Source organism: Elgaria multicarinata, chromosome 20, assembly GCF_023053635.1.
Source record: "Elgaria multicarinata webbii isolate HBS135686 ecotype San Diego chromosome 20, rElgMul1.1.pri, whole genome shotgun sequence".
NCBI classification, from domain to species: Eukaryota; Metazoa; Chordata; class Lepidosauria; order Squamata; family Anguidae; genus Elgaria; species Elgaria multicarinata.
This window is the reverse complement of record NC_086190.1, coordinates 2,757,209-2,781,495: the sequence shown is the minus strand read 5'-3', so window position 1 is coordinate 2,781,495 and position 24,287 is coordinate 2,757,209. Positions and strand designations below refer to the sequence as shown.

The 24,287-nt window shown below is 49.8% G+C and overlaps 1 protein-coding gene across 1 annotated transcript in view; it reads right to left on the bottom strand.

Annotated features, from left to right (window-relative positions):
• The window catches only part of NPHP4 (nephrocystin 4), a 128,238-nt gene that overhangs the window by 42,038 nt on the left and 61,913 nt on the right, over positions 1-24,287 (bottom strand). The window contains exons 12-14 of the mRNA XM_063145353.1: positions 8,280-8,338; positions 5,904-6,020; positions 4,506-4,657 (exon numbers count right to left, since the gene is read on the bottom strand). Of these exons, the coding sequence (XP_063001423.1) occupies positions 4,506-4,657; positions 5,904-6,020; positions 8,280-8,338 (328 nt within the window). The remainder of the gene's footprint in view (positions 1-4,505; positions 4,658-5,903; positions 6,021-8,279; positions 8,339-24,287) is intronic.

Genomic DNA, 24,287 nt, shown 5'->3' with positions numbered 1-24,287 from the left:
GGGTGTGATCTTGTTCCACCCTGTCTGTTGATGTATGCCACCACGGTAGTATTGTCCGTTGCAATCAAGACATTTCGGCCCTCGATCATCTGTGCAAATGCTTTTACTGCATTTTCTACTGCCAGGAGTTCGAGATGGTTGATGTGATGCTCCCTCTGTGATCGAGGCCAACGACCCTGAGAGGTTAAAGAGCTGCAATGGGCTCCCCATCCTTCTAAAGATGCATCCGTCGTGATCGTTACCGAAGGCGCGTCTTGTTGGAATGGAACGCCTTCGAGAAGAGTCGACATCGAGAACCACCATCTCAGGGATGCCCTCACTTGCTTCGGTATCGAAAGGTAAGTCCGTCGAGCATTGTGCCTAAGATCGAAAGTCCTCAAAAACCAGGCCTGCAATACCCTCATTCTGAGTCTTGCAAATTTTATGACTGCCGTAGTAGCTGCCATCAAACCTAAAAGTCTCTGAACTGTCCATGCCGAAACCTTTCGGCGGCTCTCGGCATCGATGGCTAACTGCTGTAAGGTGATTGCCCTGGTTGACGGTAAGTATGCCCTCCCGTCTCGAGAGGATAGGGTTATCCCTATGAAGTCCAATCTCTGCTGTGGAGTCAAAATGGACTTTTCGTGGTTGACCCACAGCCCCAACGAGTCCAACAGGTTGAGGGTGGTTAGTATATCCGACTGGAGCGCCTCGCTGCTGTCCGCTACGAGGAGCCAATCGTCCAGGTACGGATACACGTAAATGCCTTTCTGCCTTAGGTGGGCGCATACCACCGCCATAACCTTCGTGAAGACCCTCGGCGCCGTGGCCAATCCGAACGGAAGAACGGTGAACTGGTACTGGGACGCACCGATCGAAAACCGAAGGTAAGCTTGATGCGACTTCCTGATGGAAATGTGGAAGTACGCATCCTTCAGATCCACCACTGCGAACCAAACTCCTTTTTGTAGAAGCTGCAGAATAGAAGTAACCGTTGTCATACGGAACTTCCTCGGGGTGATGAACTTGTTCAGTTGTCTTAAGTCCATGATCGGTCGAAGACCTCCATCCTTCTTCGGGACCGTGAAGTAACGGGAGAAAAATCCCTGATTGAGTTCCTCTGCAGGTACGGGAGAGATGGCTCCCTTCGATAGTAAGGTCTGTACCTCGAGCAGCAGAGGAGGGGATGGAGCCGTTACTTTCACGCCGGAAAAAGGAGGGAGGGCATCGAGCTCGATGGCATAGCCCGAGTTGATGATAGTGAGCACCCAGGAGTCTGTTGTAATTGACTCCCATTGATGGTACTGGGGTGCTAAGCGGTTCGCAAAAGGGAGTGGATCTGGAGCTAAGGAGTCAAACCCGCTGTTTCTTGCTGAAGTCGGGTTGCCTCTTGTCTTGTTGGTATCTGCCCTGGTAAGGCCTCTTCCTCTGCAGCTGTTGTTGTTGCTGCCGAGGTTGAGGCTGGTATTGGGGCCGATGCTGCTGCTGCTGCATCGGAGGTCTCCATTTTCTAGAATGGTATTGAGGTTGCGAGGGAAAAGTAAACCCCATCTTTTTAGCAGTCGTCCGAGCTTTATAGATGGAGTCCAGCGTGTCATCGGTCTTGCTGTTAAATAGACCTTCTCCATCAAACGGCATATTTTCTATCCTGGCCTTAGTCTCGTTGGTTAGATTTGAGGATCTAAGCCAGGCATGCCTCCTTAACGATATAGCCGCCATCATCGATTTTGAATGGCAGTCCACCTGGTGTCGAGCGGTGGACAACTGCTGACGTGCTATACCCGTTGCCTCATTTTGAAGAACTCTTGCCACCTCTCTCTTATCCTCTGGGAGGTGATCACACAGATTACCAATCTTCTCCCAAAGAAAAAGTTGATAACGGGCCATAGTTGCTTCATAGGCTGATGCCCTGATGCCCAAGGAGGATGACGAATAGACTCTTCTGCCAGTAATGTCCAGCTTCCTTCCCTCTCTGTCCACTGGAGCAGAATGTGCTTTCTGAGACTGGCCCTGTGCTGACTCAACTACTATTGAGTTCGGCTTAGGGTGCTGAACTAAAAATTGTGCACCTTCTTCCTGCACTTTATACAGAGTCTCTAGACGTTTTGATGTTGCCTGCGTCGACGTCGGTGTCTTCCAAGTCAACTGCGCTGCCTGCTTTAGCGCGTGAGGGAGAGGGATCGCTATCTTCTGGTTTGTGGTAGTCTGAAACACATCATAGATGCGATCTACCACCGTCTCATTAGATTCCTGGGTCTCTATCCCCAATGCTCTAGACATTCGTAAAATATGGTCCGAGAACCTAACCATGTCGTCTGATGGGGAGGAAGGGTCTCTATCTTGGACCTCATCCTCCGGTGACGGAAAAGAAGGAGCGGCCGACACACCCGATTCCGAGTCCGAAGGATAATGTTCCTCGGGTGACGATACGGTGATTAATCGTAAATCATCCGTTGATACCGCAGGAATCGCCACAGTCGACGCCGACGGTTGTTGTCGAGGTGTCGATACCGATGATCTTTGAGGCGCTGGTGATGGAGGCAAAGGAAAACGACACACCCTAGTTGTAGGCGGGGGAAGAGCATAGTAATCCTCCCGCGGATACTGTTGTTCCTGAAAGTACCTTTGGGGGCGGTATCCCTCCCATTGGTATTCGTCACCCCTCGCCTGAGGATCAGAGTAGCGAGAGGCTGCCTCCCAATCACGGCGTGGTGTTAGCCTTGGAGATGGCAACAATGGAAGTTCTCGCGGTCGAGGGGGCTGGTGAGAAGACGCTGCCGACATCGAATCCCTCAGTTCGCCCTCTGAAAGGCTAGGCGGACGAGTCGGTACCGCTGGTAACGAATGTGGTCTCGATACCGAGGGTGGTCTCGACATCGAGGCGGCAGATACCGAGGGCGGTTTCGATACCGAGGCAGTGGGAGCAGCGGGTGGAGTGGATTGACTCCTGACCGGCTCTACTGGAGGAGGCGATGCTAAGGAGGTTCTCTCCGCATCCCTCTTTCTCTTCTTTTTCTTCTTCTTCTCAGTCTCAGAAGAAGGAATTGGAGTTCTGGCTTTTTTAGAGTCCTTTTTAGCCTTTGAACTCAAGAAAGACCGACCAGGCGTGAGGGGTATCTCAGCCCTATGAGCTCTGGTCTGCACTTCAGTGCTTTGGTCTGATGATTTGACCGGTGCGGTCTTAGTAAGTGCCGTCTTATGAGTCACGGACTTATGAGCCGCAGTCTTCTCCATTGTCGGGGCCTCCGCGGCCTTGAGAGCCTTCTCCCAAAGAACCGAGCGGAGTCGGTCTGCTCGATGTTTCCTGGTCTGTTTTGTAAAGGCCATACAATGATGGCAGGTCTCGACAACGTGCCCTTCACCTAAGCACAATATGCAAAGGGAGTGTCCGTCCGATGGAGGGAGCTTAGCCCCGCACTAAACGGTGCTTTTAGTGCCATACAGGCCTCAAGCGACGAAGTCGCTGAGGAAAATCTAAACTACAAAAAACTATTTTTTTTTTTTTATATAGGATAGATAAAGGAGAAGAAACGCCGAAGCAAAGAAAGAAGAGAAAGAATTAGAGTAAAGAAGATATTTTAAAGACACAAACGCTACGAGGTTGGTTCTATGGTCTATGCACGATGGCGGACGACGAAGAACTGAGGTAAGGGCGGGAACCCCATGGACATGCGCGGTAGCGTGGGGGGAGGGGTTCCCGCCAAAAACGTTCCACTCAGCTATAGTAGGTTCCGGTCTGGTCTCTGCGCAGGCGCAAAGCCCATATGTGTGATGCATAGAGACCACGAAGAAGAACCTCGCCATTATGCTTCCCTTAATCTACGTGCATGCAATCCCAATCTGGATTGGGACCACTACATGCAGGTAGGGGAGGCTAAACCTTCCCCTCCCAGCTACCCCCCCCATCCGCCAAATTCCCCTGCAGCAGCATCACAGGGACTAAATAAAGAAGAAACTCCCTCCTTTAACACCAATGGTTTGTTTTTAAAACCCCATGGTGGTGGTGGTGGGTGTGGGAGGGGGTGAATTTTTTTTTAGCGGGGAAAGTGGGTGAGTGGGAAGGTTTAAACCTCTCCCTTCCTGCATATGGCGTTCCCAGTCTAGACAGGGAGAGGGCAGTGCGCTTACACTAAGGCCACGTGCGGTTTAGCCCTGAGTCTCAATGCTTTCTATCCCTTTTCCCAGGAGAATCAGCTGAACAGGGGTACAAAAACCTGGGTGCCTCATAGCCCCAAAATTGGGGCCGACAATCGTACATTTCTGCACAGCGGCCAGACCGAGTTGACTACCATTAGTTTTGATGCCTAATTTCCTCTTAATATCCTTTCCCGCTCCCTACCCAAATCACCCATGAAAATCAGGCTCCTCCTCTGCCTTAAATCTGCCAATGAGGTTGCGCTTTCATCGTCATCATCAGCTCCTCCCCTTGTCAAAGAGCCCCACCCAGAAATCATGTCTGTTCTGGCGGCAGCAGCAGCCAATAGGCACACCAGTTGGCGAACAGGCCCCACCTCCCATGGCCTCACCTTCCCGAGGGTGCCCCCAGGGCCAGGATGGGCATGTGCACTGGGGTGAAGGGCAACTCCTGGAGCTGGTCTGCAAGGGAGGCTTCCTGAGTCAGGGAGTCGTAGCTGAGGTCCGTCTCCAAGTGGGTGATGCCTCCATGGGGGTTCACGTGCTTGGAAACGAGAGGAAACGAAGGTTAAGGACGTGCCTCTGAAACATGGCGGCAGCGAGACAACTCTGCAGGGATGGCCGGAAGCATTGAGCAGCCAGAAGAAAGGGCCAATAGGCCCCCACCCGTCCATCTCTCTATACTAAAACGATCCAGGGCCTGGGGCATCTCCCCTATGAGGGAAGGTTGCAACAGCTGGGATTGTTCAGTTTGGGGAAAAAAGGAAGCTAAGGGGAGTCATAGAATCATAGAATAGTAGAGTTGGAAGGGGCCTATAAGGCCATCGATGCCTTATAGGCAACCCCCTGCTCAATGCAGGAATCCACCCTAAAGCATCCCTGACAGATGGTTGTCCAGCTGCCTCTTGAAGGCCTCTAGTATAGGAGAGCCCACAACCTCCCTAGGTCACTGGTCCTATTGTCGTACTGCTCTAACAGTCAGGAAGTTTTTCCTGATGTCCAGCCGGAATCTGGCTTCCTGTCACTTGAGCCCATTATTCCGTGTCCTGCACTCTGGGAGGATCGAAAAGGTGACTACATAACTACGGCTTAAACACGCTCACTACTCATTTACTGCAAAAGGGTTAGTGCCCTAACCATGGCTTCATGCATCGTCTGAACAGGCCCACAGTGTGCCTGTCTAAGCGGTTTTGCTGCTCCTGTGCTCATCCGGCCTCCAGCCCTCCTTTTGTCCAGTTTTGAACAGTTCTGGACTCTCCTCCAGTGCTATTTTCCCCTTAAAAAACAACTCACCCACCAGAACTGGCCTCCCCCTGCCATGTGCAATCACAGGGAGGAGTCCTATAAAAGATAAGGGGAGACTTGTCAGATGAGACCCAACTTTGCACCAGGCCTAATGATGCTGCGTCGGCATAAACCGATGCTCGCACAATGTAACTGACACCAGCTTGGGCAGTCACTATCCTGTCTCTGGGACAACACCCTACTTCTTGCAGGAGCTGAGCAGGTGGCATAGATCCGTGGACAAAGGCGAGAGGATGTTCAGAGCGAAGGCACAAGACATTCAGCTCCTGCTCTGTTTGCGCTGGTGTGTGTGCCCGTGCCCTGGGATGTGCCACAGAGTATTTTGCAACATGTAGGGGTCATGTGGCAGACATGTTGATGCAGGAAGGGTCTCCTAAGGATTGGAAGTTCGGGCATGCACCGCCCTGGCACAAGAGGCTGAACATGGTGAGGAGGAGGAGGGAATATTCAAGCCCTCCAGATAACAGTGGGGTTTCAGCCTTTACCTCTTGCGCCTGCCTCAGAGTCTCCGAGGACCGGGACAGCACAGCAGCGCCAGACGGATGCAGTGGGGGTTTGGAGGCGTGATTCGCCGGAGACGCTGAGAGCTGGGATATCGACAGCTGAAAGGAAAGAGTTAAAATTAAAGCGGAAACGGCCCCTCCGAGTGTCCTTCTGTTGCAATGTGTGTGTGGGGGGGGGGGGGAGTTCATATATTCCGCCCCGCACACTCAGGTCCTCTGGGGTGAACTTACTTCAGTCATCTAAAACTAGGCTGACATCAGTTTCCCAGAGGACCTTTCCTTCTGTCGCCCCCAGATTGTGGAATGGCCTGCCGGAGGAGATTCGTAAAACTAACTCTCTGTGTGATTTTAATGCAGCTTTAAAGACTAGCCTTTTCCAGCAGGCCTATCCAGATCAATGTAAAATCAAGAATTTTTAAGATGTTGAGTTACCTAGGGAGGTTGTGGGCTCTCCCCCACTAGAGGCCTTCAAGAGGCAGCTGGACAACCATCTGTCAGGGATGCTTTAGGGTGGATTCCTGCATTGAGCAGGGGTTGGACTCGATGGCCTTGTAGGCCCCTTCCAACTCTGCTGTTCTATGATTCTATGTATTGATTCCTGTTCTAATATTGTTCCCCGCCTCGATCCAAAGGGAGAGGCGGGTAAGAAATAAATATATTATTATTATTATTACTCGCCTCCCTGCTCATGCCACCCTCCAGATGAGGCGGCCGCGAGAGACGCTTGGAGAATGAGTTCCTAACAGAGCGGCAGCAGCATGATGTAAGTGACTATGAGCCTGCATGTTACTCAGAATAAGGTGTTAGGTTAAATCTTCGGCCGGAAGGTGAGGGTGCACATGCGTGTTGTTTATCTTTGAAGGCATCCACACCTCAAAATGCTCCTCTGCAGGTAGGAAGCCCACCTATCTGTAGAAAGCCATGGCAACCCGGCGAGTTAGGACTTGAACCCGAGACTCCCCAGTGCAGTACTCTCATCCATCCCGGTGCCCTCCAGATGTGTTGGGCAGCCTGTCTGGGAAGGACGGGACTTGCAGTCCAACATATCTGGAGAGCACCAGGTTGGCCGAGGCTGGTCTCACCACTAAAACCACTGACTATGGTTTAAAAACGAACGAACGATGAAGCTTCGAAATGCAGCAGCGAGCCGCCCGAGCGACGGAGGGAGCGTTTTCTGAGCGCAAGCAACATGAAAGAGAGGAGAACAGACGGGGCCGGCACAAAGCTGGCCTTTTATTGAGCATTCTATTAAACTGGGATTTGTGCAATATCAGAGCTTTTCATCCAATGATACCAAGAAAGAGGGCACAGAAGGGTCGCCTGCCCTTCTCCTCTGACTCTGTTCTCTCTCTTACGATCCCAACAGCTTTCCCCGGCAAGCTGACCCGCTAAGCTCCTTTATTTCTTCCCTGCCCTTTGTCTGCCAGAGCCGAGCTCCTTAATTTACTGGGGAGGCGGGCTGCCATCCGTGAAAGACCCGGAACTTAAAAACAAAAGGAAGAAATGAAGCTGGTGATTCCCAAAATTTGTGCCATAAGAAACATCATCATCATCATCATCATCATCATCATATCTTCTGTGAGCCCAAAATGCTTTCCCAGAGAGGGGGCTTCTGTTTGCAACTCTGCATGAGTCCCTGCTCCAGCCTTCTGGCCTTCTTATCAGCTAACGGGATCACTGCAAATGTAGAATTCATCCCCTCCCAGCATGCTGCTGTTTTAGTTAGACGATACCATTTTAGGCCCAAAGTGAGAAATCTATTACAGAGACTCAGCAGAATTACTCTCTTTCAGATGAGGATGAGGGAGGTTGTGGCCTCTCCCACACTAGAGGCCTTCAAGAGGCAGCTGGACAGCCATCTGTCAGGGATGCTTTAGGGTGGATTCCTGCATTGAGCAGGGGGTTGGACTCAATGGCCTTGTAGCCCCCTTCCAACTCTGCTATTCTATGATTCTATGAGGCTGTTTATTACACCTCTGAATGAGTCACTGCCCTGTGCTCGCAGCATTCCAATCAGGGGGTGAGTAATTACTATGCTGCTTTGCTGCATCAGGTACGAATAAATAATTCCCTATGCAGAGATGTGGTAGATTAACTGCTTGCAGAGGAGGTACATCCAGAACAGTGACTCACACAGGCACACAGTGGGTGGACTCCTCCAAGAGTAGATCATTCTTACAGTTTTAAATCAAAAGCTTTTGAGGCAGAAGAGTTATGTGTTCGTCTCCCCCCCCCCACTTCGATTTTGTTTCAGGAAAATTGTGGGAATGCTACATTAAATTATCACGCCCTTTCCAGTTCCTGCCTGGTTTCCTGTAATAAGCCAACTGGCAGGAACTCAAATGCACAAACACTTACCCCTGGGCCTTGGGTATAATCCTGCGTGGAAACTAGCATCTGAGGAGAAGGCAGAGAACCTAGAACAGAGAGAGAAGGAAGGTAAGGCACAATGACCTGGAGACAAAGCTGACTGTGAGATTTTCAAAGCGGTCATGCTCAGGCACTTTTAAGACTGAGGAAATATTCACAGCCTCCTCCCTGGGAGACCCACAGGCCAGCCTTCTCCGAGCTGAACTCATCTTGCCTGAACATCTTACACACCAGCTTTACATTTTATTTTTTGAAACAACTAATATGGACTGGATCGAATGATAGATGATGTGCTATCCATGCGCAATGCATGGTGCTTTACAGGGTAACGTGAGCCAGGCTACCAGGTCTCTGTCCTGAGGAGCTTACAGCATTTTCCAACAACTGTGAACATGTTCAGTTAGGACACGGATCTCCAACCTTTTTATGTTGGCAGGGCACATTTGGATTTTTTAGAGTGTCCTGGGCACGCTCACAAAATGGCTGCCACAGGGGGTGGAGCTTGCTCATCCATAAAATGGTTACTACGGTGGGTGTGACCAGTCACAAAGTACTTTGTGAACCGCCCAGAGAGCTATGGCTATTGGGCGGTATAGAAATGTAATAAGTAAATAAATACTTTCCCAAACTGGTGAGGCTATATGAAAAGTAACTTCCCCTAAAACCTAAGAACAAGGCAAAGGTCCGGGTGGTGGTGGTGTCTGAGCTTCAGAATCCCCCAAACCATTCTCTGGAACCCAAACAGGATTTGCATGGAAGAGCAGCACTTCACATTGCAACAGCCCAGACTCCCAGTTAAACAATAATAATTAAAAACATATTAAGAAATGGAATTAATCAGAGCTAGGCTTCATTTGGATTAGAAATGGGGATTAAGGTGTTAAGGTGAAAAGTTGGAGAACAGGGACAGGCAGGTCTGTCGCTTTCATTCCCCCCCCCCCTTTAAAATATCAAAAAATAAATCTGTCCCAGATGTGAAGAAATCTGTAAACGCTAAGTTCTTATGTATTAAAAAAAAGAAGAATTAAACTGAGCAAAATGCTCCCTTTTCTGCTCCAGCCAAATTCAATGGGTACAGAGGACCATGAGGCTGTAAGAAAAATAACTTCCCCAGTGGGAAGGTGTTGCTGTAATGGAGTCCGCCCGTCAGGACACCATTAACTTCTCTGCCCAACACGGAATGGCAAACATTTGCCCACTGGATGGGCTTTCCCTGATATCTGCAGATTGGGCCCAGTTGCGCCACTCAATTATTATTATTTTTATTTCATTTAAAATTATTTCTTGGCCACCTTACAGGGCAGAAGCCCTCCTGAGGTGGCTTACAGCAATAAAATACATAAAAACAGCTAAAATATTAAAAGCCGTAAAAAACAACAACCCATAAACACAATGATCACAATAAGAACAATGATAAAACCAGCAGCAGCAACAGCAAGAGCAGCCATATCAAGAGAAACAATATGTTTTCAAAGCCTTCTTAAAAGCCTGCAAGGCGGAGCGTAACAGAAGTCTGAGGGGAGCTTGTTCCAAAAGCGTGAGGCCACTGCGGAGAAGGCTCTGTCCCATTTGATCACCCACCTAACTACTCTCACGGGGTGGGCAAATGAGAAGGACCTCTCTTTCTCATCTTAAAGTGTGGGCAGGCTGATACGGGTGAAGGTGGCCCTTTAAGTAACTTGGTCTCAAACCGTTTAAGGCTTTAAAGGTCAAAAGCAGCACTTTGAATTGTGCCCCACACTGCAGGCCATTTCCTTAGTCTCCCAGAACTCTAGAGGAAACTGAGCAGGGTTAGTTTCTAGCTCTGGGTCCCCATCCCGACTCCTTCTGGTCCTGAAGAGGCTTACGGTAGTCTAGAGAGCCACAGCTACACCATAAATCAACACTGACCCTAGAAATTCAAGGCTTGCTGCAAGTCCATCACTGCAGTGCTGTGTGTGTGTGTTTTGATTGCTTTTTGCCTTGCTGGAGATGTGGAACATTATGGAGATGGTGCACTGTAGACCAGGGAGACCCAGGTTCAAATCCCGGCTCTGCCAAAACGCTCACTGGGTAACTTTGGGCTTATCCCTCTTCCTCAGCCTTGGGATGAAAAAAAGCGAAGTGGGGCAGGGGGAAGAAAACCATGTCTCCATATGGGGCGCTTAGCTTCTCTCCATAGGAGTGAATGGCAGCCATTCGCCCACTGCCTTGAGATCCTTGGAAGAACATTGGGATAATAAATATATAATTACAGACAGACTGTTCGAGGGGCTGCTATATTTCTTCTGTGGCGATTTTCCAGAATCCTGTTTCCCACTTCCCTCCTTGGAGAGATTCGGCTTTGGTGCTCCCTCGCTGTAGAACACGGCTTCTACATCGCCGGAGCGCTCCGTGTTCTCCCTCACAGCCATATGGCCCTGGTTAAATGAGTTGCTTAATGAGACGTGAACATTTCCGAATACTTAAGGTTTCTTGTGGCTTTTCCATTATTCCTTGTCACCGTTTTGGCCTGCTCAGGCGTTCATGCCCCGAGTCTGCTTTGAGACCACGCTGCCATCGTATCTGGCTGACGTCGCTTTCTCCTTGGTCGGGAGAAAAATACGACCCGCCACCCCCTTTCATTGGAGCCTCACGGTGGGTGTCAATGGCTTAACTAGCTTCGATTTGGGTTCCCAGGGAATGCTTTCCCCTTCCTGACCATTGGGACGCTGGTCTCGTTGCCCAGGGAGGGCCCTTTTCTTCTCTGTTGATCGGAGAGGTGGAACACCAGCCTACGGGTACGCACACTATTCTTAGCCAATCCAGAGGCTCCATATTGCCTGCCAATTGCAGGAGCTGATGTTGAGCCCCCTCTTCCCTTCTACACCCACAGGAGAGCTCTCCAACCTAAGGGCACACAGTCCATGGTCGCTCTCCAGAGCTGCAGACTTTGGAGGGCCTTTGAGCAAGACGCAATTCAAGTCCCCCTTTCACTCAGCACATCTCCCTTCTCACTTCCATGGGTCACCAGCCATCTTGGTCCTCCTCCTCTTCCTCAACAGGGAGCCAGGAGGTTGTGGCATCTCCTGCTCCTCCTTCTCACCACTGCTGCTTGCTGGGCCAGAGCAAGAGGCAGGTGAACACACAGGTGGCAACAGTGAAGCAGAGGAGCAACTCCGGGCGGCCCTTGCCCGTGTGCCCCCGCTGCAGTGTGGGCTCTTGGCAGGTGCCCAAACATGACTGCCTGGGACGCCAGCCGTGGACCCCCAGCATTCTCAGTTCAAGTCCCAGCCATGCCTTTCTAAGAGAAGTCTGAAGCCCAAATGCAGCTTTAAGGGCCTTTAGTGAAGCCACATCATGCCTGGATGTCCTTTGAATAACTGACAAGGCAAAAGCTTGGGTCACCGATAACCTCACCGGGATGGATCCTTCACTCTGCCACAGAAAATAGTTTTTCATTCCAATTGAATAGCTTCAGCTATTGGGCAGTATAGAAATGCAATAAATAAATAAAGTAAATAATAAATAAATTGTGGACCCCGAAGCTCTTTCCTCGTCCACTGGGAAGAGCGAATAGCATGTGTCCCTCTCATGGTTCTGCATCAAGCTATCCAATGAGAGTCCAGTTACATCCAGCGCTGATGGCCACCACCAAGCATGGTCCAGACAGGCAAAGTGCCACGGAGGTAGAGGGCAGGTCTATTTTTAAGACCAAGCCTCTTGGCAGGTCACCACGTGATGCAAGGACGCTTTGCCGAGACACGCGTGGCCAGCTCAGCGCCAGAAAGTGAAGGATGAATGCACCTCCTCTCTTGCCTCTTAGCAAAGAGCAGCCAATTCCTACACCACGGCCCCACCCCCACCCCCGCCAGCTGAAAGTGTCTGTCTAGTTCAGTTCCATTGATCCTGTTATTCTGGGTCTCAAGCAGAGACATTCATGACCTTGGGATTGCATAGCCCAGTTTCCATGGCAGCTGGGTGATGTTCATGTTCTCCAGAGATTTCCTGCAGTCAATGTGTGAACACGAGTCCCTGCAGTGACCTGGACATGGACTCAGACGTTGAAGAACCCATGGGGCCAACAGAGAAGGTGCCGGGCCACTGGGGAACCAGAGACACCCCAAAACCAAGGCCCCAAACCCAGACCAAGATCTGCAGCCCTGAGCTTCACTCCACCATGGGGCCAACACCCCCATCTCCACATCCTGCACGTTCATGGAGCTGATGTGTGCCAGCACTTGGCATGAAGTCTTGGAGAGGTGGAGGCATGGTAGGCTCCAGGCCTGTCCATTTGAGGCTTCCCTTTTGCGGGGAAAGGGCGGCGTCTGGGTGGTAGCCTCTGGACTGAAGCTTAAAGGACTTCCATCTGGTCCGAGACCTTGTCGGAGAAAGTTACGCACTAGAGGGCTCCTGCTCAGGCCAGAACATGGCAGTCCCCAAACATCTGATAGCAAGGCACGGCCCATCGCAGCTCCCTTGCTTACCCCATGAGCATTTAGGGAGATGGGCTCACCCTTCACACCTGGCTGCTGCCTCTACAGCAAAGCAACTCCGAGCAGAAACTAGGAGCTAGATTTCCCAAGACCCAGGTCTGGACCATGCCCCGTTCCTGGACACTTGTTTCCACTGGAGCACGAAGGTTCTTTGGCAGTGATGGATACGACACAATCGACTTGACTGAGCAGAGACGAAGCAAGGGCGGCAGGCGGGTGTTTGCCTCTTGAGCATTCGTCTCTGATCTCCATCTCTACAAGATCCATCGCTCTTGGCCAAAGACAATTCAAAGGCACTATGGCAGCGTCAGGCAGAAGCGTGTCCTGAAATAGCCGGCTGGTAATTGTGAGCCCTTCCGCCTCCCCAAAATGCTTCCGTAGAGCCCTTCCTGAATAGTCCCAATCAGCAGGACATTGCTGCACTGTGAATAGGTGGCTTCAGCCAACAATTAAGGAGCGATTGGGAGACCAAATGAAGGGGGCGGGATGAGGCCCTCAGCAAATTAAGGTGGAAAAGAGAGAGAAGCCTGAGGAAGGATCACAAGGCAGAGGCAGGAGAGCGCATGGCCAATGCGTCCTCGCTTCTGCAACGAGCAGAAATGTTGTGTGGCAGAGGACACAGTCAGCCCACATGCTGAATGTTTACCAGTGACGGCACTGGGACAACCAGGAGAGTAAGAAGAGGCAGCGGGGAGCTCCCCACGGGAAAGGGCAGGAGGAGGGAACACCCTCGCCACTCTCGGTGAGATGCCCTGGGCAGAGTGAAGCGTGTCCCCTTGGCTGCCCTTCAGTAGCTTCTGCTCCGTTTCCCAGCCAACTTGACGTCATATCTGGTTCCACGTAGGATTCCTTCTGGAGGGGATCCCAATAACACAAACACACGGAAAAATTGCAACATTTGCATGAATTGTTTGCCATAAGGCCTTGCTCTTCATCCATAACTGAAACAAAGCCCTGATCTTTGAGAGACTCATAAACCCCACTATCCGGTTGGAGGACGATTCTCTCTTCGCTGAACGATTTACTATTGTCACATCTCTCTTACTTGTGACTGTCTTTTAGGCCTGGTTCACACATAATGACAACCCAGAGTCTGGGTTGAACCATGGGCTGTCCTTGGATCATGGATTGTTGTTGAATCGTGGATTGTCGTTAAGTGTGAACCCTGCACGATGGTTGTTAACTGTGAAGAAACCAGGAAGAGAACCCATGGTTTGTTGCTGGGTTGTGAGCTCCAAGTTGTTCATGCTTAACAACCCATAGGTGAACCATAGTGCAGGGTTCACGTGAACAACGCATGAATCAAAGACAACTCAATTTCAATCCATACTCAAACTGCGTTCTGGTTGTGGTAATGTGCGAACCAGGTCTTAAACTGTATTTTATGTTGCACAGCGATCTTCATAGCACTGCATACATTTACAGACTAAATACAACACTTCCTAGGGAGTCCATCTCTTTCTTAGAATCATAGAATCATACAATAGCAGAGTTGGAAGGGACCTACAAGGCCATCGAGTCCAACCCCCTGCTCAAGGCAGGAATCCACCCTAAAGCATCCCTGAAAGGCGGCTGTCCAGCTGCCTCTTGGAGGCCTCTAGTGTGGGAGAGCCCACAACCTCCATAGGTAACTGATTCCATTGTCATACTGCTCTAACAGTCAGGAAGTTTTTCCTGATGTCCAGCTGGAATCTGGCTTCCTTTAACTTGAGCCTGTTATTCCATGTCCTGCACTCTGGGAGGATTGAGAAGAGATCCTGGCCCTCCTCTGTGTGACAACCTTTGAAGTATTTGAAGAGTGCTATCATGTCTCCCCTCAATCTTCTCTTCTCCGGGCTAAACATGCCCAGTTCTTTCAGTCTCTCTTCATAGGGCTTTGTTTCCAGACCCCTGATCATCCTGGTTGCCCTCTTCTGAACACGCTCCTGCTTGAATTGTGGAGCCCAGAACTGGACACAATACGAGGCCTAACCAGGGCCGAATAGAGAGGAACCAGGACCTCACGTGATTTGGAAGCTATACTTCTATTAATGCAGCCCAAAATAGCATTTGCCTTTCTTGCAGCCACATCACACTGTTGGCTCATATTCAGCTTGTGATCCACAACAATTCCAAGCTCCTTCTCGTTCATAGTATTGCTGATCCAAGTATCCCCATCTTGTAACTGTGCATTTGGTTTCTATTTCTATTTCCATCTTGTAACTGTGCATTTGGTTTCTCAGAAGATGACCTGGACCAACACACACACACCCGAGCCCAACGTCATGGAGAAGCAGCCTTGAAGCTGCAGATCAGGGTGATTTGGGGCCATGGAGGCACCGGTTGTCAACTTCTTAGAACGGGTGGAATGCAAAAAAGCTGCAAAGCCACCAAAACCAACAGCGGTTGAGGGGGAAAAGGTGGGGGACAAAGGAAGGGCATGTGCCCCCCTGGGGAATCCCAGAGGGCCATGTTGTGACGCCATGAGGGAGGGTTTGCTGATGTAAAGGTCAGCAAATCTCCCTCTAACAGGCAAGGTGATCCATGGGCCGCTCTCCGTGGTCCTGAACGGCCGCTGCACTGTTCATTACAGGGATCAGCTCGGGGCTGGCAGAAAGTGGGCGCCTCGGTGGACCCCTCTTTGATCACACCAAAGGGCAGTGGAGGCTGGTGGCGCAGATGTCAGTGGGGCGGTAAATTCCGCTCCGGGTTTCCGTCAGAACCAGTTCTGACTGGTTCTGATGGAAATCCGGAGTGGATTCATTGCCTCACTGGATGGGAGCCACCAGCCTCCACTGATTCCATCTAGCATCCTCTGTCTAACAGCAGCCAGCAAGAGGACTCTGGGAATGCCACGGGCCCCAGCCTGGCACGAGAATGCTCCCAGGTTCTGGGGCTGAGTTCGAATGAGCCACATGCCATGTAGAGCCCCAACTGGGCTCGTCACGCCGAACATGCCCAGGTAAAGACCTCTCTCCCAGCTGAATCACTTTGATTCAAACCAGCGGGGCTGTGTCCGCAAAGAGGAGTGTCCTCAGTCAGCATCCATTTATGTCGCAATAAACTAGATGGTCTCCTAAGCGGCACTCCGACAATCCCCCCATCACCCCCGAATAACTTGGCTCCTCTTTAGGATTATGTCAAGGAGAGTCTAACTGAAACTGCCATCATTCAACTTCTTCTTTTTTTCAATTGACCCATTCGAGCTCCAGGTTTTAAAACCTATTAAACAACACATGAAACCCACCCTCTTGTCGAAGCGAAAGCATTTGCAGACCGAATATAGGTCAACGCGGGTCCCCGGAAAGGCAGAACCCGGGGAGACACTGCGCTCTAGTGGCCCAAGAATGAATAGCACCTCCCCCCTTTTTTCGTTCTTTCTCTCTTTCGTTCCTACTTCTCGCATTACAGCAAGAAATAAAAGACAGTCAGGGGCATTGTTCGATTCTCTAAACCCAAGCGCTTTCCCTACGCTGACAAGCAGCCGGCGCCATCAAGATCACCAAAGGAACGATCCGTGTTGGCGAAATATTCACGCAGGGAAAGGGAAGGAGAGAGGTCTAAATCAAAACTGCTGCTATGTACGTTGGCCTCTTCTGGACCCTCCAGAAAAGCACAGTGCTGGGAGAAGCGATGACATCTACACAGCTGTACGGCTCAACTGAAACGTATTTTGGGAGGAACCCATGAGCAACACTGACCCCAAAGGGTTCTGGGGCAGGTGCTCGATTTCTTCCCGCGCTTCCTCCTAGTGGAAGGCTGGCCAAGCAAGCCTGTGCACACAAAGGCCTGGACCGTACAAAGTGACCCACATGTGCCAGATCACTGCCCCATGGAGACCAGTACTACCCATTCCAGCCTTCATCCTAGCCGGTGCTCCTCAGATGTTTTGGATGAGCCAGCTGGGGCTGATGAAACCGGGTTGGGGGAAGGCTGATCTACTTTGACACACCGTAGCTCTCCAAGGATTCAGAGGGAGGCCTTTCCAGCCCAGCTACTTAAAAAAATAAATGCAAGGGCAATGATCCGGATTCTATTCCATTCCCCCTCTCTCCTTTCCCCTCCACCCACCCTCTAACAGTAAGCAGCATTCTGTGACCACGGAGCATACACAGTCCTCACTGAGCCATTTTGGGGTTCTCCCCCCCCTCCATTAAGTTTCATTCCCCTCCCCTAAAGTGTTCTTGAACTTCTGAAAACCTTAGGTTTCCCCCCAATCCTTCCCCCCCCCCCCGCCGCCCAAACCAACCTCTTTGATGTGGACGATGCCCTTTTGGCTATCTATGCTATCAGCACCTACGATCCGCAAAACTGAATTGCTTTAAGGAGGCATGATGAGTTGAACCAGGGCCTTCCTCCATACAGAGCGTGCACTCCGCCACTGAGTCGCGCAGCCCTCCCCACTGTAATTCTACCCTGCCCTTTCTCCAAAGAGCTCAGGACAGCGTCCATGGCCCCCCTCCCCATTTATCCTTGCTACAGCCCTGCGAGGGGTGGGTTAGACCGATCGTAGCTGGGGGGAAACACCCGGCACGCTTTGCAGCTCAGCCTGGGTCACACATCTAAGTCAAATGCCCTAGACCAGGGCTGGGCAGAAGGTGGATCTCTGGAGTTTTTGTGCTTCAGCTCCCAGGCACCCCTGTCAGGGTGGCCAATGGCCAGGAATGTTGGGAGTTTTATTTATTTTTATTCTTGCATTTATACTAAGCGGCAGGGTCTTGCTATTTACTGTTTTACTCTGTACAGCACCATGTACATTGATGGTGCTATATAAATAAATAATAATAATAATAATATCCCACCTGTTTTCCTTCAAGGAACCCAAGGTGGCATTCATAATCCTCCTCCTCTCCATTTTATCCTCACAACAACCACCCTGTGAGGTAGGTTGGGCTGAGAGTCTGGGTCTGGCCCCAAGTCACTCCATGCCCAAGTGGAGACTAGAACCCGGATCTCCCAACTCTCACACTAACACTTTAACGACTACACCTCACTGGCTCCAAAACATCTGGAGATCCCCTTTCTCTCCAGCACTGCCAGAGGCATTCCATCACACTGGCCCCAGACACCGTCTTCGTCGGGACTCCTACAATCACACGGCGATCTTCGCCACTTCCCAAGCAGGAGCCCTTTGGGCTTCAGGCACCTCCACCAAGGCTTCAGGCACCTCAGGGCCGCTCGCCAGCCACGCTCCTCTTGGCCTCCTGGGCTCTTCGCCCAGGACAAATAATTAGGTGACGGCTCCTGTATTCTCCTCTCCTCCCGCTGTCCCCCAACCAGCCACCTTAGGGCAGAGACTTCTCGTCCCCAAAGCCTCCTCCAGTAGCCAAGTTCACCTGAACTGGCCCACCGCTCAAGCAAACAAGAAGGCAGACTTAGAGAATCTCTGCTGAGAGCGAGCAGCTATCGCAAAGAGAGAGAACGAGAGGGAGTGAATGAATGAGGGAGAGAGAGAGAGAGAGAGAGCCACATTTGAGGTGATCAGGAGCCCCCAGTGGCTTCCAGGCCTGGGAGCAAAGACCACTGCAAGAGCAGGCAGCAGTGTCCAGCCAGGGGTCCAGGCTACGAGTTCGAGAGGAACAAGCTCAGGCTCCGCAGGACCACGGAGAGCTCCCAGGAAAGGCCTGCATTGATTTCAGAGCTTCATGGAGCCCTTCAGGGAGCTCCAGGCCTGGCAGTTTTCAGAACCAATAGACCTCCTGGGCCGATGGTTCTGGCTTCTGGTCTGAAGCAGAGGAATGACAAACGGAGGAGTCTGGAGTGAGTGTGTGCGTGTGTGTGGCATTAATTATTTGTTTAACAGACTTATATCCCGCCTTTCTGTAACGTATAGGTCTTTAAGGGAGGGTTATAAATACACTTAACGGAACACGTTTCCGTACTGGGCAAGCCTCCAGGTGTAGCAGTTCCACCTTAGAGTGAGCCAACAAGTTACCTGCCTTTTGCCTCAGCACCCCCTGGCAATGGCTGCTGGACACACTGTTGGGACAACAGCCAAGCCTTCTCTAGAAGCGTCTGCAGCTTCCCCTCATCCCCTCCCACTAAGATCAATCCAGGAACAGAGCAGGTAATAACTTCCCAGGTAGCTGACTTGATAGCAGTTACCGAAAATCCTAGAGCCAGAAGGCACCCTTGAGGCCATCCAGTCCACCCCCCTGCTCAGCGCAGAAATCAGGTTTAAAGCATCCCTGACAGGTGGTTGTCCAGTCTCTACTGGGATACCTCCAGTGTGGAATACCTACATTCCAGGTTGGGCAGTGGGGGGGAGGGGAGGGCTCTTCCTGCCGAACTGGGTTCCTGACCCTGTTCTGAGTGCCATGAGTTACATTTATACAGTGCCTTTTCCCGAGTGCACGCAGCTTTACCCATGACACCTCAGGACAGCTCAAAACAACCCCGTAGGGTAGGCCAGTCATAATGTCCCTCTGTTGCCGATGGAGCGCCCGAGTCTGGAAGCACAGTCCAGTTTGTGTGGCTCGTAAGTAACTCATAGAATTCACCCCCACAAAGCAAATGGTGATGGGCCGCTAGTTTAGGTGGGCTTTGAAAAGAGTTTAGATGGCAATGCAACTCTATCGGGGGCTGTGCGCTAGGGGAGCAGAATGGAACCTCCAGGTGCAGAAGAAGTCTACCTTTGCAGACCAGCTCTTGGGAGGCAAGCAACATGCCTGGCCTGAAGGCCTCTCAAGGACATCTTGCTGGCCATTATTAGAAACAGGACAGTGGAGGAAATGGGACCTTTGGCATGATTATGGAGGTGTCCTCTTATATTATAGCTTCTGGAGACAACACTGAATCAGGTGAGGCTGTGCAGGTCCTGGACCAGTGCCTAGACTCAGTAATGGGCTGGATGAGGGCCAATAAACTGAGACTGAATCCTGGCAAGACGGAAGCCCTGTGAATGAGGGGTTCCCGAGTCCGGAAGACAGGCTCCTTGCCTGTTCTGGATGGGGTTGCACTGCCTCTGGAAGATCAGGTTCGTAGTTTGGGGGTACTCTTAGACCCATTTCTGTTGTTGGAAGCTCAAGTAGCCGCCACGGCTCAGAGTGCCTTTTACCAGCTTTGGTTGGTTCGCCAACTATGGCCTCTCCTGGACAGGGATAGCTTGGCCACGGTGGTACAGGCATTGGTAACCTCAAGGCTGGGTTACTGTAACACGCTCTATGTGGGGCTGCCCTTGAAGCTGCTCCGGAAGCTGGAGCTAGTGCAAAATGGTGCAGCTCAGCTGCTGTCTGGAGCTGCCCCTTTCCAGTATGTAACTTTTCTGCTGAGGGAACTGTACTGGCTGCCTATTCGCTACTGGGCCAGGTTTAAGGTTCTTGTACTTGTGTTAAAAGCCCTAAACAACTTGGGACCAGGATACCTGAGAGAGCGCCTTCTCCCTTACCAACCTGACCGGTCACTGAGGTCATCCGAGGGCCTGCTCCAGGTGGTTCCACATAGATCCATCCTCCGATTGGAATCCACCAGGGGAAGAGCCTTCAGCGTCATGGCGCCCCTCCTGTGGAACTCCCTGCCCCTGGAAGTCAGGCAGGCGCCAACCTTGTACTCCTTTCGGCACCTCCTGAAAACATCTTTATTCCAAGAAGCCTTTCTTTAACATGCAGCCTTGGATTTCTGTTTTTGCTTCTTTTAAATTTTGTTTAAACTGTTTTATTCTGTTTTTATTTTCATTTTACCTTATACATCGCTCCGAAATTTTTCAATGGGGAGCGGTATATAAATATTCTAAATAAAAAAATAAATAAACACTGGTGCCCACTTTCTGCCATCTCAAGCTGTAATGAACAGCCAAGAATGCAGTTATATGGAATCATAGAATCATAGAATCATAGAATAGCAGAGTTGGAAGGGGCCTACAAGGCCATCGAGTCCAACCCCCTGCTCAATGCAGGAATCCACCTTAAAGCATCCCTGACAGATGGTTGTCCAGCTGCCTCTTGAATGCCTCTAGTGTGGGAGAGCCCACAACCTCCCTAGGTAACTGATTCCACCGTCGCACTGCTCTAACAGTTAGGAAGTTTTTCCTGATGTCCAGCTGGAATCTGGCTTCCTTTAACTTGAGCCCGTTATTCCGTGTCCTGCACTCTGGGAGGATCGAGAAGAGATCCTGGCCCTTTCTCTGTGTGACAACCTTTTAAGTATTTGAAGAGTGCTCTCATGTCTCCCCTCAATCTTCTCTTCTCCAGGCTAAACATGTCCAGTTCTTTCAGTCTCTCCTCATAGGGCTTTGTTTCTAGACCCCTGATCATCCTGGTTGCCCTCTTCTGAAAACGCTCCAGCTTGTCTGCGTCCTTCTTGAATTGTGGAGCCCAGAACTGGATGCAATACTCTAGATGAGGCCTAACCAGGGCCAAATAGAGAGGAACCAGGACCTCACGTAATTTGGAAGCTATACTTCTATTAATGCAGCCCAAAATAGTATTGGCCTTTCTTGCAGCCATATCGCACTGTTGGCTCATATTCAGCTTGTGATCTACAACAATTCCAAGATTTTTCTCAATTGTAGTATTGCTGAGCCAAGTATCCTCCATCTTGTAACTGTGCATTTGGTTTCTATTCCCTAAATGTAGAACTTGGCATTTATCCCTATTAAATTTCATTCTTTTGTTTTCAGCCCAGCACTCCAGCCTATCAAGATCACTTTGAAGTTTGTTTCTGTCTTCCAGGGTATTAGCTATCCCACCCAATTTAGTGTCATCTGCAAATTTGATCAGCGTTCCCTGCACCTCCTCGTCCAAATCATTAATAAAAATGTTGAAGAGCACTGGGCCCAGGACTGAGCCCTGCGGCACCCCACTCGTTGCCTCTCCCCAGTTTGAGAAGGTTCCATTGATAAGTACTCTTTGAGTCCGATTCTGTAGCCAACTGTGGATCCACTTAATAGTTGTTCCATCTAGCCCACTTTTAGCTAGTTTGTTAATCAGAATGTCATGTGGTACTTTGTCAAAAGCTTTGCTGAAGTCAAGATATATGACGTCTACAGCATTCCCACAGTCCACAAGGGAGGTTATCCTATCAAAAAATGAGATCAAATTAGTCTGACGGGATTTGTTCCTGACAAATCCATGTTGGCTTCTAGTAATCACTGCATTGATTTCAAGGTGTTTACAGATTGATTTCTTTATAATCTGCTCCAGAATTTTCCCAGGGATGGATGTCAGACTGACTGGTCTGTAGTTCCCAGGTTCCTCCTTTTTGCCCTTTTTGAAGATAGGGACAACATTAGCCCTCCTCCAGTCGTCCGGCACCTCACCCGTCTTCCATGATTTTGCAAAGATAATAGACAAAGGTTCTGAGAGTTCTTCCGCTAGCTCCTTCATTACTCTTGGATGCAGTTCATCGGGCCCTGGAGATTTAAACTCATTCAAGGAAATTAGGTGTTCTTTGACCATTTGTTTATCAATCTCAAACTGCAATCCTGCCCCCTCAACTTCTGCTTCACTTTTTCCAGGGGGGTCATAGACCCGCTTTTGGGAGAAGACCGAGGCAAAGTAGGAATTGAGCACTTCAGCCTTTTCTTTGTCATTTGTTATCAATTTGCCATCCTCATTAAGCAGTTGAACCACCATTTCTTTCCTCTGTCTTTTACTACTCACGTATCTGAAGAAAGCCTTTTTATTGCTTTTAGCATCCCTCGCTAATCTCAGCTCATTCACAGCTTTAGCCTTCCTGACGCCATTTCGGCACTTCTGCGCCACTTGTCTGTACTCTTCTTTTGTAGCCTGGCCTTCCTTCCACTTCCTATATGTATCCCTTTTTGTTTTCAGGTCATCTCTAAGCTTTTTGTGGAGCCACATTGGTTTCCTCTGTTGTCTTCTATCTTTTCTCCTTGTTGGAATTGTTTGTTACTGTGCCTTTAAAATTGCATTTTTTAAATACTCCCACCCATCCTGCACTCCTTTTCTCATTAGGCTCCCTTGCCATTGGACCTTGCTTATTATAGTTCTGAGTTTATTAAAATCAGCTTTCCTAAAATCCAGAGTACGTGTATGGCTACACTCGACTTTTGTCTCCTTCATAATCAAGAATTCAAGTATGACGTGGTCACTTTCCCCCAGAGTTCCCGTAACTGCCACTTTATCCACTAAGTCATCCCTATTGGTCAATAACAAGTCAAGGATTGCCGATCCTCTAGTTCCTTCCTCCACTTTCTGTAGGAGAAAGTTATCACCCATACATGTCAGGAATTTCTTGGAAGGGCCGCTTTTGGCAGTAATGGTCTCCCAACAGATATCAGGGTAATTGAAGTCCCCCATCACTACTACATCACACTTCCTTGAAACACTGGCAATTTGTTTCTCAAAAGTTTCATCCTCGTCTTCTCCTTGATTGGGTGGTTGGTAGTAGACTCCGATTATCATATTCTTTTTATTCCTAGCCCCATTTATTTTAATCCAGACGCTCTCGACGGGGCTCCCAGTCTCATCCGCCTGTATTTCTGTGCAGGGATAGGTATTTTTAACATATAGTGCAACTCCACCTCCCTTTCTATTTCTTCTGTTCTTTTTGAACAAGTTATATCCTTCAATTGCTATATTCCAGTCATGGGAGTCATCCCACCAAGTTTCAGTTATACCTATCAAGTCGTATTTGCCTTCATGTAATAAGAGTTCAAGTTCATTCTGTTTGTTTCCCATGCTCTGGGCATTAGTATATAGACATCAGAATAAACATCTATAGCTCTAGAAAGCACTACAGAACAACCACAAGTTTCTGAAACTACCCCAGTCTCCCAAAGACACCCCAGAGCATTCTCCATATATTCCATTGTTTTTTTTAAAAATCGAACTCTCCTGACCCTGTAATAAAACTGGCCCTTTCCTAGGAGGCAAAACTTTTGCTAATAGCAGATTCTGGCTGGGTCCTCCTCAAGTGCATGTGATCCTATAGTTTTCAGTAACTCCACCGCATGAATAAGGCAATAAAGTCACGTATGGGTGTTCGCACAGGCTGTTAAGTTGAGAGCAATCTAGTTAAAACAGCCACAGACAAATGGGAAAAGATTAAAAAGAGCAGAGCGAAGTGGATTTTGATGAACGGGGGGATACACTGCTTCACTTCACCTTTAATGCAAAACTGTATGTTACCCACTCCAGATGAAGAGAAACTGTACAAATGCATTAATTCCTATCGCTGGTTCTTGAACTGAAGCCAACATCACGGGGTTGAGAGTTCAATGCAATTTCCTACCGTCTCATTTACTGGCTGAATGGTAAAGTCTAGGATTTGAGCTAGAAAGGTTGACAGAGTTTAATGGTACAGCTATTGCTGGACTATACCATCTCAGACTTCAGAGGGTGTCTTGCTCGTTTGGGTGTGCCTCTCACAAAAGCCCTGACTGGAGAAAGATAGGGGTCCTAGCTCAGCTCATGTTAGCTTTCTATCTGCAGTGAGAGGTACACACACACACACGGGAAGCGGGGTTGATTTTTGCATCCTGTTGACTTGATCATTGTAGAAGAGCTTTGGGTGTTCATCCAAGCCATAGAAGAAGAACCACCCCATCTGCCCCCTTCTTTTCTCACCAGCTAAACTGGTGCGGGAGAGTGACAGCAGCAAA